At 42.4% G+C, this 15,404-nt stretch overlaps 1 protein-coding gene across 5 annotated transcripts in view; it reads right to left on the reverse strand.

The window, feature by feature from the left end:
- Positions 1 to 15,404, reverse strand: part of USP3 (ubiquitin specific peptidase 3) — an 87,734-nt gene that overhangs the window by 38,833 nt on the left and 33,497 nt on the right. The window contains exon 1 of one of the 5 annotated variants that reach the window (XM_068695663.1): positions 5,618 to 5,937. The exons of 2 other annotated variants lie outside the window; for them this stretch is intronic. In XM_068695663.1, coding sequence (XP_068551764.1) covers positions 5,618 to 5,708 — 91 coding nt within the window. In that variant the 5' untranslated portion in view covers positions 5,709 to 5,937. 2 more of the 5 variants (XM_068695665.1, XM_068695662.1) reach the window with 2 other exon arrangements.

Raw genomic sequence — 15,404 nt, forward strand, 5'->3', positions numbered from 1 at the left:
ACTAAATAAAGTGAGCAGCACTGACTGAGTTAGAAATGCCTCAAAGCTTTATTTCCTTCTAAACACCATGTCTGAAACTTTCACTCTAAGAACCACAGACACAAATGCAACAAAAATCTCACTACTCTAATGCTGTCGGCCGTAGCACCTCACAACCATGCACAGTTATCAAAAAAATAAAAATAAATAAATAAAAGAGTAAGAACGATACATTGATTTTTTGTTAAACACCTGCACATCTTGAAGGGCTTGGCAAGGCAGGTGAAAATTATTACCCTGATTACATTTAAACCATCTGTGATGAGATTTGAACTAATCTGTGGTAAGTCAAGAGTTTGCCATGCACACAGAAGCCTCTGTCCTGCATACGTGTGTATGCCGTATATATCTCACTTCCAAAACACCTCAGACCACCCTGTCTCCTTACCATATGGTGCACTTTGAAGAGTCATTTCAAAATACTGGCATTTAGTTAGATCATGAAATAATTTGGAATACTCAGAAGTAAATTTATCCTTCAAAATATACATGAAGATTAGAGATTTGGTTTCTAAACAGAAGCAATACATTAGGTATTTGACTGCTACCTCCCTCTGAAGCAGTCTCTTTCATCAGCTGACATTCAAATTTTGTGATGAAATGTGACTTTGTTGAGTATAATAGAATTTTTTCAAAAGAGAACCTAGAAAATATTAGCCACCATGAATTTAACATTTTTTGACTCAAATATGTCTTTAAACATGCAAAGTATTTGAAATCAGAGACTCCTCTTTTCTATAGTGAAAAGAAAAATTAGGTCTAGCTTATGTGACTGAAATTGAGATTCCTATCCCACCTCAATAAACATCCATCTTCTGACAAAATGCGTTCCAAAGCACTATGCTGTATCACATAGGCTACGATAGCAATTGCCTCCATGGTTAATTAGTTCATACATCAGTAACGGATTCAAATAGGAAAAAAAAATGTTCACAGTTTTAATGAAAACAAGACCTAATCTAAAACAATACAAACCAAATCAACAAACTTTACTTAACAAAAATAAAAAAATAATTTCAGGAGATAAAACAGCCTATGAAGTCTGAAGAGTTAATATCTGCATTGCATTGACCCTGAGAAATAAAAGAAATGCCACTCAACTTTAAAATTTGACTTGAGAAAAAAAAAAGTTTAAACTTTTACATAGTTATTTTATCCTTAAATTTCATAATAAATCTGGTAATTTCCTGGTCAAGTTCATTTTTCAGGTATGGGAAAAATTAGAAATAACCCTCACAAACAGAGTATTATGTCTACACACTACCCACTAGCTTACCCTGAGTCTACACTCTGCAAACTGAAAATAATTTGTCACAGGAAGAAGGTCCTACCTACCCCTCTCCACCTTCAGTGAGTTCTCTATCCTCCCATGTTGTACTAAAAACAGAAAGAAAGATGAAGGGAGGATCTCTAGTAATTAAAATGAAAAAGGAAAAGGACAAACACTCGTGGAGATGGAGAAGAAACAAGGAGCTGAGACAGAAAGGAAAGCTGAGATGGTTAAAGTCTGCGTACCTGTGCTTTTACAGCATGTTTGTTTTGGCACTGATAGCAGCTGTCCAACAAGCCGCCAGAGCACGGCCTGCCCCAACAAAAATAAAGCAGGGCACCCAATTTACCTGGAGGACATCACCAAAAGCAGTCTGACCCAAAACAGTCTCGTTCTCAGAAGTTACCCCACTCGGCCCAAACCATTTGCTCTCATGTATACATAAATTATTCAGTAGCATTTTAGGTTATTCTGAACTAACAATGCCTGTTTGTAAATTACTCTGAAAACAGAAAAAATGTTCTAATTCAGCATGCAGATATTTACCATAATCGTTGTTCACTAGGCCTCAAACGGTTTCCTAGTGCTTGCTCTATTCTGTATTTTTTATAGTCCCAGCGACATTTGCAAATGCCACAATGTATGCTTCTGACCAACTGTGAAATTACAGTTCTTATTCAACAGAAATTAGAATCCAAGAAACAGATGTCAGGCAAATATATTTAGCTTTAGCAGGAAATACCGCTCTACAGCCAGAATTGCTCTTCAATATCTAACAAAATTTGCTACTTATGAAATAAAAGGTATTCGATGGACAGTGATCTGAAACAATCATTATAAGCGTATTTCAAAAGCACAATTCCCCTGGAAAAAATAACTCACTGTATCTCTGTTTCAGCAGACATAAACTTACGTCTGCAGTTGTTCTTCTAAAGAAGTACCTTGAAATTCTCCATCAAATAACCAGCGAGTTCGCCTCGACCACGCAGGAAAAAAGTTGGCAAAATTCTCTAGACTTGCACAAGTGTGCTTAGAAGATTGCAATCTTACTTAGGTGCGGCCTAGCTCCCTGTGGTTTCACGAGTCTATGAAAAGTTGTTGAGAAATACCACATCTGAGCTGTTCCAGAGTACTTTTCATAATTACACCATTTGCACAACAGCACCAAAGGTGTGGCACATCAGACAAATTCTGTGACACTCTACAGTCTTGCCAACGCCTCCAGCTACTCTGCTTCTAACTTCAGCAGAAATTTCAGAAATTAAAGTGCATGGAAAGCCTGCACTGCAATTGGAATTAGCAGGCATCTGCATGCAGCATTACATGTGACAACACTGATTAAAAGCAATTTTCAGTTTCTGTACAATTTCTATGATATACATTCATCTCCTCTCCTCTTAAATGCCCAATTATAAGGACAACAACAAAGGATTTGCTCCTGCATCTCCAAAAAGGCACTCTGTGCTCCTTTTTGACAGCCTTCAAGCTCTTCAGAGCAAAAGCATGCTTCTTTCTGTACTGATTACTGTACAGAGCACTCTTGACAGGATTAAATACTCAGGGGAAGATACGCCATCCTCCAAAGAGAGGTGCTTATATACCAGTAACATCACAGAAGCTCTAAGATAAATTAAAATGAACAATTGACCATTACTCTTTAAACTGGAGCAAAACCATTTTTACTCCCATCAGCACACTTGTGATTGGTGCTTCCTCTTATTGTTCTCCAAGAGTCTTCCTTCATCACAAAACCTCTTCCTTCATCACAAAACCTCTGTAACAACTCTGCCACGTAGCTTCTACGAGAGCTAATTTAGGCACAAAGAGCAATTCAGGCAGGCGCACATGCTCCTCTACTCAATTCCCTAACTTCAGTAAAGCTAACCTCAGAATACCAGCTTCAAACACAACACCCTTCCATTGTACAACAGTGCATCTCCACAACATTCAACAGTGTGTTCCTCAGGAAGTTACTGTTGCCAGCAAGCTTTTGAAGAGGAGAGGAAATGGTAATTCACCAGCATGTGTCACTCAGTCAGTGTGACAATTCCAGGTCCTCAAACCACAGATAGCCAAGATAATGACAAAAATAGCCACTGGCAGTCTGAACTACGACCTCGCTCTCCAACCTGTTCTTCTGTAATGTTTTGCTATCACTGGCAGGTCACGTGGCTGCCAGAAAGCTTCCTGTATCAGTACCCTCGCTTACTCCTTTTCTGGAAAGGTCAGCCGTAACTCCAAACAGGACTGACTACAGGTTCTGAGTCATTTTAAGACAATGCAGTAGATGATAGATGCCTTATAATTACATACTGCAGCAAATTACCTTTAAATATTTTTCTCCAACTGAGGCAACAACACCAACAGAAAAAAACAAGTCCACAGAACCTTAGAAAATAGCATCAAAGGCAATGGGAAATACACTGAATTTTGACAAGATGCTAATTTGTAAATCACTTTCTTTATATAATTGCATGTTACCAACTTGCAGCAAAATCAGCAAATGAGAAATTGTATGCATTGTGAATTGACAGAAAACAATATTACACACCTTTAGAAGTTAATCTCACTAAAATAAGCACAGACAACAAAGACAGAGTATCAGAGTATTCTGCACACCATCAGGAAGCTAATGTAACAGTCAGCATGCGTCAGTACTGAGAAGGAACACGTTACATTTTACTAGACTAATAGGAACACAACATTCATTTTTAGTAACATTTTTCATTCACTTTACCTTGTCAACAGCAAGCTGTTTGCTCATTGGAATGTCTTAAATGCAACATACCTACATTTTCCTTACCCAATAGTTAGCTATGCAAACACTGTATGACTTACTTAATTTTATTAAAAAGCATAGCAAGTGGTGGAGACACACCCCTAAATACGGCATCCTTATTAAATCCTTTAGTTCCCCAAAGTGTCCATCACCTCCTTCCTGCCTCCCAACGGTAATAAATCAGTTGAAACACCTCTGACTGACAACGAAAAATTTGCTTTAACTGCTTCACTTAGAAGCATGTCTAACAGGATCCTGTAGCTCTACACTGGCTCATTTTTGAAGCTGAAAAATTATATTAATACATGAGTCTATATTTTTAGTTTTTGTAAGTTTATCTGGCTTGTTTTTAGGGTGGTTCCCTGCTACCATATGTTTCTGGATGACAACTTTGCTTACTCGTGATAGCCTGAAGATAACAGATGGACTTAGAGAGTTACACTTCTAGCCAAGAATTTTTTTCAGTAACCAAACATTACAAAAAACAACTTTTCCTGTACTTCTTTCCCTCTAATCATTTCTCCATATTATTCCACTGTAAAGCTTACTCCCTCTAAAATCAAGAGCATTACAGAGTAAAATAACTGGTTCTGCCAAAGGAAGCAGCAGCGCTACCACACCTTGGCTCCAGGAAACTGCAATCAGGGAAGAACTCCAGCGAGCAGCACTTTTCCCACTCTAAAGCATTGATACGGCTAGACAAAGGGCAACGATCTTCTCTTTAAAAATAGGAACACCTTAAAACGTAACCAACATTTCAGCGTTCCTTTGTGTGTCGCTCCCAGAAGAGGGTTTCCGTGCAATGCCCGCAGCCACAGCAGGTCACGCTGCTCGGAACGGGGCCTACTGCCCATGTTGAGCGCTGGGTTGCGTGTACCGGCCTGCACGTACTTCAGCGCTGCGCGTAACTGCGCACGATGCAGCTGGAGCAGACCAAGACGCATGAAACATGACAGCAACACCGCGGGCTGCACGTGTGCAACCATCTGTTTGAAGGCCAAGCTGGAAGCACCTCGGAAGCCGCAACTTCGCAGGGAGCGGGCTGCGCGATGCGCCCGGCTGCGCTTCAGAGCCAGGCACGGCGGCGGCCGCTGGCACCGCCACAGCGCCGGGGACCGGCCCGGCCCGCCGGGGGGCTCCGTCCCGCCGCCGCCTGGCAGCCCCGAGCCCCTCCGCACACGGCCAAGCCCCGCGGGCCGGGGGCGGTTTAACGGCCGCGCCGACCCCGCGGCGGCCGCCGGCCCCCCCCTTCCCGCGGCCGGGCAGCGAACAAAGGGGCGGAGGGGCCGCGCTCCGCATTCCTCCGCGCCGGGGGGAGGCGGCCCCGAGCGGGCTGCCCGGCCCCGATCCCGGCCCCCGCGGCCGAGACACGCGGCAGCCGCCCGGGGGGGGTGGGGGGGGCTCGGGGCCGGGCCCGCGGGGAACAAAGGGGCGGCGGGGCCGGGCCGGGCCGGGCCGCGCTGAGGGCGCTCGGCCGCCGCGCGAGGGCCCGGGGCCGCCTCGGGCCGGGCCGGGCCGGGCGCACTCACCGCTGCAGCACCAGGAGGAGGGCGAGCCCTGCGGGAACTTGGCCGAGTCGGGCGCGATGCAGACGCTGGAGCCGAGGTGCGGGCACTCCATGGCGGCGAGGCGAGGCGAGGCGAGGCGGCGGGGCGCGGCGGGCGGCTCCTCGCGGCGCTACAGCGGCGGCGCCCCGCGCACAACAGCCATCTTAGGGCCGAGGCCGCGATCCGCGCGCCGGGCTTTGCGGGCAGCCGGCCTCCCGTCCGCGAAGCCCGGCGGCTCCCTCCCCCCGCCTCTCGCCGGGCTTTCCGAGGAGCCGGCCTCCCGTCCGCCGCTCCGCCCGCCGGGCGGGGCCGCGCCCTTCTCCTTCTCCTCCTCCTCCTCCTCCTCCTGCCGCTGCTCCTCAGGGGGCCGCAGCGAGGCGCGCGGCTGCGCGGGGTGCGCGCGTGCACGGAGCCCGCGGCTGCTGCTGGCGCGCGCCTCCCGCCCGAGCAGCCCGCGGTGCAGCGCGGCCCGGCCCTGCCGCCGCGGGACTGGCTGCAAGGGGCGGCAGGAGCGCGGGCAGCGCCGCTGTCCCCGGCCCCGCTCGGTAACTGCTCTGGGGCTCGGCGCGGGGCAGCATTGAAACAGCCGGCTCCTTTGCAAACGGAGCAAGTATAATCCGCCCCTGCAACGCCTCAAGCAGAGGAGATGTTTTAGTCTCCGTTGTGGCTGCTGCACCTTGGCGTTGCTCCTCTTCTCTTGCTATAACCAAGGTGACAAATGAAGCTCTGCCCTGCTTACAGCGGGGGGAAGCTCAGATCAGGGAAGATTCAATCTTCCACGGCAAAGGAAACCACTCAGCATTTGCTCACTGCAGTTAGTTTGTTCCTCTAGCCGAGCGTTCAGAAGCAAATTAGTTCAGAGAGAGCAAACTCAATTAGGCAGCAGCAAATGGTACATTTACACAACACCCCAGAGCTTCCTTAACTTGCCCCTGTCCTTCAACATTGCCCTGTTTGATCAGTCAATACCAGTCCCAATGTATGCTTTGCAGGTTCTACAAAAAGCATGTATTTGTATATTTTCCTAATAAATAAGGCATGAGTAGAGAAAAAAAATAGAGGGAGAAGGACAGATTTTAAAATGCACATAACACAGCTTTGATATACATCTGAATTACTTATATAAGCTCAAAGACCAAGAAATGGTTAGCATATTTATGTACCTTTCGATTCTTTCCTACCCTCTGTTTTTTTCTCCAGTCTGTATAAAGAAGACACGCGTTAAATTAAAACAGATTGCCTGTAGTTGCTTTCTGCCTTTCCCAAACAAGGCTTATGTTGAATGCTCTTGTCATGCCCCACCCCTCCCCACACACAAACCAAGAGAAAAACCTCAGCTGGGTCTGGCCTGCTCGTTTTTTCCTTCGGTAGCGGTGGGACTTGGCCTTCTGTCAGTAGTATTGTGCAAGCAGCGTTTAACCAAAACAAGTGGTTCTTATCTCATTGTGTGGATTATGTTAGCAAGGTATTTAGTCTTCCAGAAGTAAGAACCCAGTTAAGAAAGATTAAATACGGTAAAATAAACATGGTTAAATACTTCTAATGATCTACTTCCAGTTTAGCACTCCCCTTCATGTTTTTAGGGTTGATACACTATACCTGGAAAGGAGAACCTCCTCCTTGCATAAGTAAACAGAAGCAGGGTCTGGCTCAAAGCAACAGTACAGCCTTGTGTGGTCACTGGAGTTGGACCCCTGCCTGCAGGAATTATTGATAGCTCCACGAAAGTCGGTGTATTAAAATCAGTAGAGCTACACCACATTGTATTACAACAGTTCTTGTAAGTGTAGCCATGTTGGAAATGTCTTCTGGCAAGGCATAATAGATACTCTTTTCCTGCCCCTCCTGAATATAAGAAGGCCAAGTTTTCCTTTTGCCGGGGCTTAATTTTTTGCAGGTATCTCCCTAGACACCTAGTGCCTTGCACTGCTGTATTGTGCCGTCATAAAAGATCCAGCAAGCATACACTTGAAGGCAGGCCTATGCTGAATTGGAAAGAACCCAATTGTCTTCTGTAGATGAGGGCAACCCCACTTTTGACATGAAGTGGCAATAAAGTTAGTCATGTTCTCTAAGCCAGGTAGAAAACTGCTCCCTTCTGTTGTTCTGAGGAAAGGGAACTACATTTCTACATTGGCCATCTCTTATTCTGGGCCACAACAAAGAAAGAGTTAAGAGTCAAGAGGAAGGGGCCCCTGTGTGGCCTATGTTTCATCTTGTTTCCCCAAGGACCCACTGGACTTAGAGTAACAGAGTGACTGGGGTAGTGGCTGTGCAAGAATGTTACCATTTCTGAAAAAGCAGCTAGTAGGATCTTTCAGACAAGGTTAAGATGGAAAGGCATGATCCACTGTAGCAAAACCAACAAACATGGGGGACTATAGAAGAGAAACGTTCTCAAAAATGTCTAGAGATTCAGGCACAACAGACTGCTTGCTCTAAGAATTCCTCTTTTACTCCAAAAAGCTGAAAACTTCTCAAAGACAAAAAAAAAAAATAAAAAAAAAATAAAAAAAAGTTTTCGGTTTAATTTAAGAGGTCTTTCTCTATTACATTTACTGTAAGATGTGACTATTCAGCTTGCAGTACTATGCACAAAGAAAAATCTCCTTTCTCCCCTGCCGTGGAATTATTAAGAACCCCATAACAAAAGAACAAAAGGTGCTTGGAACTGCAGGGAGGTCAGCAAGGGCTGCATAGCTCTGCTAAGCACAGCACTTCCTGGAATGAAAGACACCTACATTATAACTTCTCTAAATAAGAAGGTGTCAACTTGGCAAGATCAGCCCTTCATCTTCCAAGTCTATGATTCACACTTAGGAGCCAAAACCATACACGCTGTGACATCTTGTTCCTTTGCAAGACAATAATGGAGTTTTACTCCTCCTTTCATTTGCTGGTTGACAACCTTACAGTGAAGCACCTTAAACAGTGTAATTTTGCCCAGACATTTGCATGTTTCTTCATGTTAGTTGCCATGCCTATGGCAAATGGGGTAGCCCACATTTCTCCGATGCCAGGGAAGACTTAAGTAGAAGCTCCGGGTATAATTTTCCTTTTCAGTTTGCTTTTTCAATGAGAGTCCTTGAGAGCAAACCACTTGATTTGAAACTGGAGTCCCATCTCTTGCTCCCATCCTTCCTCAGAGCAGTCCAATTTAGATGATAGTTAAGATAATTCCTACAGGCATGCTCATAATGGATGCAAATCACTGCATAACAGGGGTCTGTGAATCAGCATTATAAATTATAGAAATTTACATTATCAACTCTACTGCTAGAGAGAAATTCCACACAGTCTCCTCTTGTGGGATGTATGTTGACGTCCACCTATGCTATACGCTCCATCTGAGAGCATCTGAGAAATTTGGCCCTGAACTGTATCCTGCATGTACACCTACTATTTACAGTGGGTAAGTTTGCCTAGAGGGTTCTTTAATTCTGCAGTACTTCTCAGGAACAAAATCTTTGGTCTTAAACATTTGAAAATATTAACCCGTATATGTACTATGTTATGGTCTAATGATGCAATAGCCTAAGTTTCCATGTGAGCTTGTCTTCTTTCAAGATCACTAGATGGACATCACACAGTGAATCAAGTGAAGCATTATTGCCTTGGATGACTTCCTTGTTTGTTGCAGAAACTGGAGTGCATGGAATGGAGAAAGGAGGACACAGGAGGAGTGGAATGAATGCTAACCTGAAGAACTACAATTTATCTCTGCTGGAAAATTCTTGTATGACACTGTACAAGTTAGTCTTCCTAACTCCAAGGCCAGACATCCAGCTAAAATTTCTAGATTAAATGCATAAAGATAGAAGTAATACCCTGTCCTCAGCACGCTTCTTCTTTTCTAAGTGGTAAACTCAGCACGTATGGAATGAGATTGGCAGGTGCACTGAACACTCAGCTGAAAAAGATATTAGCAGACCTCTGGCTCTGAACACATAAAGCAGTAAGCACTCTGAAAACACTAAGTGCCCATCCAGACCTAGCAGAACCATGATGTATTGCACTTGCACCTCTCTGTGTATCAGATCCAATTATCATGTAGTTCCCTATATTCCTCGAGGTGTACAAGTGAAACATTCAGATATGGTGACAGCAATGGGGACAATACAGAAGCCTACAAGGAAATTAATTCTTTACTCAGTGTGGCTGCAACTCTAACGCAGACAACTGGCCTGGGAAAGATCAGTAGAAAGCATCAGGATATGGGGAGGCCATAATACTGGTCTCAGTTTAATAAAACATTTACTAAAGCCTGGCCTAGTAGCACTAAGAGATGTATGCCATCTGTGCAGTGGACAGAAGCTTAGCTGCATCTGTAAACCACAGCACGAGAAATACCACAAACACATTTCTGGCAGCATGTTGTCACATTAACAGATCTATTTCCATTGCCCACACATGCAATGAAAAAAAATAAAAATAAAGGTCATGCACTTTTTCAGCATTTGATCATAATAGCACAAGTGAGTCCCTTTACACAGTTAAGGATTTTTCTCAAAAAGGCAGGGCTGCCATAGGTGAAAGACAAAATGTTAAAACTAGGCAAATATCCAGAGTAAGCATCTGTAACAATATTTGGAACATAAGATTAAAGCACATAAAGAGACAGGGATGACTCCCTTTGAAGCACGTCCGCACCACTTCTGCGCACATACCTTGAGGGGGCAGTGTGGCACAAAATATTGTGGAAAAAGTACCAGGTCTTGCTACAGAACAGAAGGGATCTTCATTCAGCACCATCACTGGAAGAAATTACCTGAACTTCTGCTTCCATAGGATTAATGGTTCTCCCCAGTGCTGAGAAGGGAATCCTCATTTCTGAATGAGTCATTTCTTGTGGGGAACTATAGCAGTATGATTGAATTAGGCTGATACAGATTGCATTGGAGCAGATTTTTTATTTTTTTTTCCTGAAGTCCAATTGAAGTATGTATACCTACAGAGCAGTTATGTTTCCTAAAACACACAGAAAAGAAACTTGACAAAGAAACTGCATACTATCAACAGGATCCACGTGGTCAGGACTGTGTAGGCATATACACATACATACATGTATATGTATATTCATGTATACATTGTACATGTACACGTTTCTCCAGAAGGATGTTCCTTCAGACAAGCAGAACTACTGGTCAGATTCCCCAGACAGCATACACTGGAGCAATTCTACTGACTTGAACTGCCCACGATCTGCCTTTATGTGTTTCTTTCAAATGACATTAAAAGGTTGCTTTCCTCTCCATTAAGCAACTGAGTCAAAGTGGGCCAAAGGAGTACTTTGTTAATGTGCTACAACAATCAGGGGAAAAAAAAAAAAAAAGAAAAAAAAAAAAAAGAAAAAAAAAGAAAAAAAAGTGTCCTGTTCCATGGTTTATGTTTGCCTAAGGAGATGGAGCACTTTCTGAGCCTTGACAACAATGTGGTAACCCATGAGACCTGGTGTAAGAGATTTGATTTTCCCATTGCTGAACATGCCTGCAAAATCCAGTTGCTAGTGGACATTTTGGATAGGGTACTTCGAGATGACAGAGTCCTCTAGAATAGATACTCTTCTGCAGGAGGCAAACAGTGCCTCCAACATAATCTTGCAGCTTACAACGGTGAATGCTAAGTGTGAATGCAAAAAGTGGGAAGCCTGTTACAACTTCATCTCTCAGATGAGAGGGTTGGAATCCTTAGAATATGACTCTAGTTCATTGTGTTCCGGCAGCTATAGCTCCAGAAAAGAGTGTGGTAGTAGGAGGAAAAGAGAGCAGTGCAACAAATAAGCAAAGAGCTGTAGTCTTTTTACCAGAATAAATATAACTGATATTCAGATGATCTTCTAGCGCTTTGATTTCTGAGAGCTTATGTTAATTTTACATCATTTTTCCAAGGACTCCAGAGGCATCCTGTTGAACAAAGGCAATGTTTTACCTTTGATCCAAATTTAGCTTTGTCTGCACTGGTGTGGCTTAAGCCCACTGCAAGGTATAAATAAAGGTAAATGTGATTAATCTGTGTGGTGGGTTTGAGGTGTGCTTTTTTTTGAACAAACCAAGAAAGATGTAAAAAAAATATGACATGAATGAACTTAATTGCTTTAAAATCCTCCACAGTGTTTCTTAACTTTTGTACAGAAAAGGGGTTATTTTCAAATCATGCCTTAAACACATGCATGGAAGTTCTCATGCCTGACAGCTTTCAACACCAGCTTCATTAATTGTCCTCCAGAGTCTGTTCAATAATGCAAGTGCACTCTGGTGACATCCAGCTTCTTTGATGTCACTGCCCTTCAGGTTTCATAGCTTCTACTGTAATCAGTTATGTAAATTTTATATTATATTACTTCCAAATGCAGTCTTGAAAATAATCTTATGATTCTGTACTCATCTTAAGCTATTTTTAAGATCATCAGGTTTTATTTCATCCTATCTTAATCAAAACAGACTACTTCACAGACAATGTAGCTAATTTGTCTTTATCACAAGTGAGCAAGGCTTATACACTAATTTTAGGCAAATGAGATAACTATGGGTATATCTAAAAAAATGCAACTCCATTTACATTGTGTGTCAGAGAAAAATAAATAAATAAATAAACATAGCAAAGAACTCCGAGTTATCACAAGCACCCTTTTGAAATAAAACCTATCTGGCAGGAAAATGTGGTACCTAGGACCAGCCAATCCATTCAATCAAGGATGAGAAAACTGTTCAAAAGCACTTGAATAATTCGAGAACCTAAAACTCACTGGTACTGTTTTTTATGTCACATGGGGCAAAACCATAGAAGTTTTATGCCACAAACACTAAGCGTGAAGATAAAATACACGTTTTGAATTTCACTACCAAGATTAGCTTGTTAACAAATACAAGGAAAATAGACTAAAATGAAACCACAAAATTAAAAGAAGCATTTCTCTGATGATCATGGCAGGGTTGGGAAGGGAATGAGACGGTGCAGAATGATACTACTTTAGATAAATCTCAGGAAACATAATGTGAAATCTACTTGTCTGTGAAAAGAACTTCTAAAGAATATGTTGTAAAAGAAGTAATTTCTGAAGTCCCATCCCAAACACTTAAAAATGGCCTGATGGGAAAGTCCCAAGATAAACTGCATGAACTAATGTGACTCTTTTCACCTCTAATATCTGTTAATTCCATGTAGAACATTACTACAGTAGAAGTATTATACATGTATGTCTGTGAACTGTAACTGTACACAAACCATACTACTTTTCATTCTACATTAAACAAGATTGTTGACAGTCAAAATATTCCTCAAGCTCTTTTTGCTTCTCTGTTTGCTCTAAGCTACAAGGGCATCCCACCTCTTTGTTGCATAAATATGATTCTAGTTTTGTTCAAAGAATTTTGCAGCCCACTGTTCCTTGTACTGTACTGGCCATGTACTAGATTTCAGTTTTACTTTATTGTCTACAAAATGCTGTAAATATTAACACAGAAAGTACCACTGGCTCAGAGCATTTAGATTCTGAAGCAGTATGACTCAAAAGTAAAGTATCCCTGGCAAAACCTTGCCATTGTACCAAGGACAGTGCATATACATCACCAATAACTGGGTTGAATGACACTTGTGTTAGTCCCCAAATAGCAGCATTTTATCCTGTTTCAGATAAAATTAGACCAGGGAAATGTGAATTTTCTTGCCATGTCACTGGGAATATATTATTTTTTTTTATCATGTTATCAGGATCAGTTATTCACAATGATGAACAGCAATTTGAATTATGAAAAAGAGACCATTGGTTCACATTTCCTGTCCTCACTCCTCCTGTCCTCACTCCCTTTGCTTGAAATCTGCTAACTCAAGGACTGAACAATGCTCTTCTGCTCTAGCTGGAGCTTGAAACTGAGATGATAAAATACAGTGGGAGGGAGATATCTAGCTTGTTCTGAAACAAGAAGCCATGGAGAACCCCTACAAGCAATATAAGATCTTTAAAAGCAGTCTTGCTCAGCAACAAACACTAAGCTGATTTTCTCAGTACAGCAAAATGTGACTGTGCTGTCCAGTGCTGTAACCAAAGGGATTCTATGAACTGCTGACACAGATAGCCCTGAACTTTGAAGAAGAGAGATGCAGCTAAGTTATAGAGTAGATCCGGACCTTCTTTTACCATATTAAACAGTCTTCCTTTCCTAGGATTTTGACTTGTTTCACACTAAACAAAGTCAAGACACAATTATATTTTTAATCATTTAAAATCATGGCATTTTGCAGGAGGATTGGGAAGTTACTTTGGTGATACAAATCAAATTCAAGAAAACTGTTTGAAGACCTTTTAAAGAATTTTAAAGCTGCAATGCCTATTATTTCTTTCACTCAAAGCCCTATACAATTCAATATAGCTACAGCAATTATTTAAGAATAGCTGCAAGTCTGTATTACTTTGCCTCTACCTGCTAGACTCTCAAATTTACCAAGACTGATTTCTGCAGTGCCTCTGTGGTCAAGAATGCATGATGCACCATGAAAAAAGATTTATTGGCACTCCCCCAGGAAGTGCTTAGCAACTCATCCATGCTCACATAGTACAAGCATCCCCAATTCACTGTGACACTGTACCAAGTTATTGTGCATTTCTGTATGGTCTGAGATCTGTGTGTCTAAAAGAATCTAAGGTGACACACAGCTGCAGTAAAACCTTTCATTAGTACAATTTCCTTTTGTTAAAAGTGTGCTTTCATAGCAGTGACCAGAATAGATGTTCCAGCCAGTAAATGAGTAAGCTCGGTAAGACCTGCTGCATTTTGCGGTCCCTTGTTGCCCCATCTCTAGTCACAAGTGGATAGTTAAGCATCATCTACATAACTACATTTCAATGTCTTCACAGATTCACATATTCCTATCAATATCATTCCATATTTCATTTGAACGACTTCCCATGATTCAAACATGTAAGCAACCTGTAACAGGCTAAAAACAAGTGACTATCACTACATGTTAGCACAGTTTTGTGAAGTAGCAAACAGATGGAAAAAATGATTCAGGGATCTCATCGTAGTGACCCTTTCATTAAACTGTTATTGTTTCAGTAGAAAATAATTTTGAATGCTCCATCGTTTCCTAAAAACTACTGAAGTTTCAGCAATGCAAAACTTGGTTGCTGTACTGTCTCTACCCTAAGCATGGTACTTAAGGTAGGTAGAGGCTTGTATTTGGAGCATAATGGTAGGCCTGTATTTAGAGCATAATGAGGTTTTACTCTTGTAAACATGACTATCCAAGCCCAAGAAATGATTGTGTGGTTGTGTGGTGTATGGTGTAGTTCAAAAAGGGGTTTTAGTTCAGGACACCCAGTTCTTTGTGTTACTTAGCTCCATTTCAAGGAAGCCCAAGGGAAAATGGCAAGTTCCACATCTTTCAGGTACAGAAAGGCCAGAGCTTTGAAGTACAGAATAACCAAGACATGCTTGCCCAATGTAAGCTATTTTTCTTTTGGTGGGTAAATGTAGCAGCTGTAGTAAATCAAAAAGCTGATCTAAGTAGCCACAGCATTTAGGTTCTCATAAGCCTGGCAAGTAATCATCAATTTTGTTCCCAGATTGAAGGCTTAAGCTTTACATCATAGCTGTCAGCATTTCTGCATGAAGGTAAAGCTCCTCATTACAGCCTTCCCCTAAGGAAACAGAGGCTAACAAGCCCAACTTCCCCTTACAGCTTCTCATCTGCACAGGCTACATTCCCAGGATATCCATTCCTAGGATAAAACATTGGGATGGAGTCACTCCATCCATGAAGATAGAAA

The sequence above is a fragment of the Anas acuta genome, chromosome 12, assembly GCF_963932015.1.
Source record: "Anas acuta chromosome 12, bAnaAcu1.1, whole genome shotgun sequence".
NCBI classification, from domain to species: domain Eukaryota; kingdom Metazoa; phylum Chordata; class Aves; order Anseriformes; family Anatidae; genus Anas; species Anas acuta.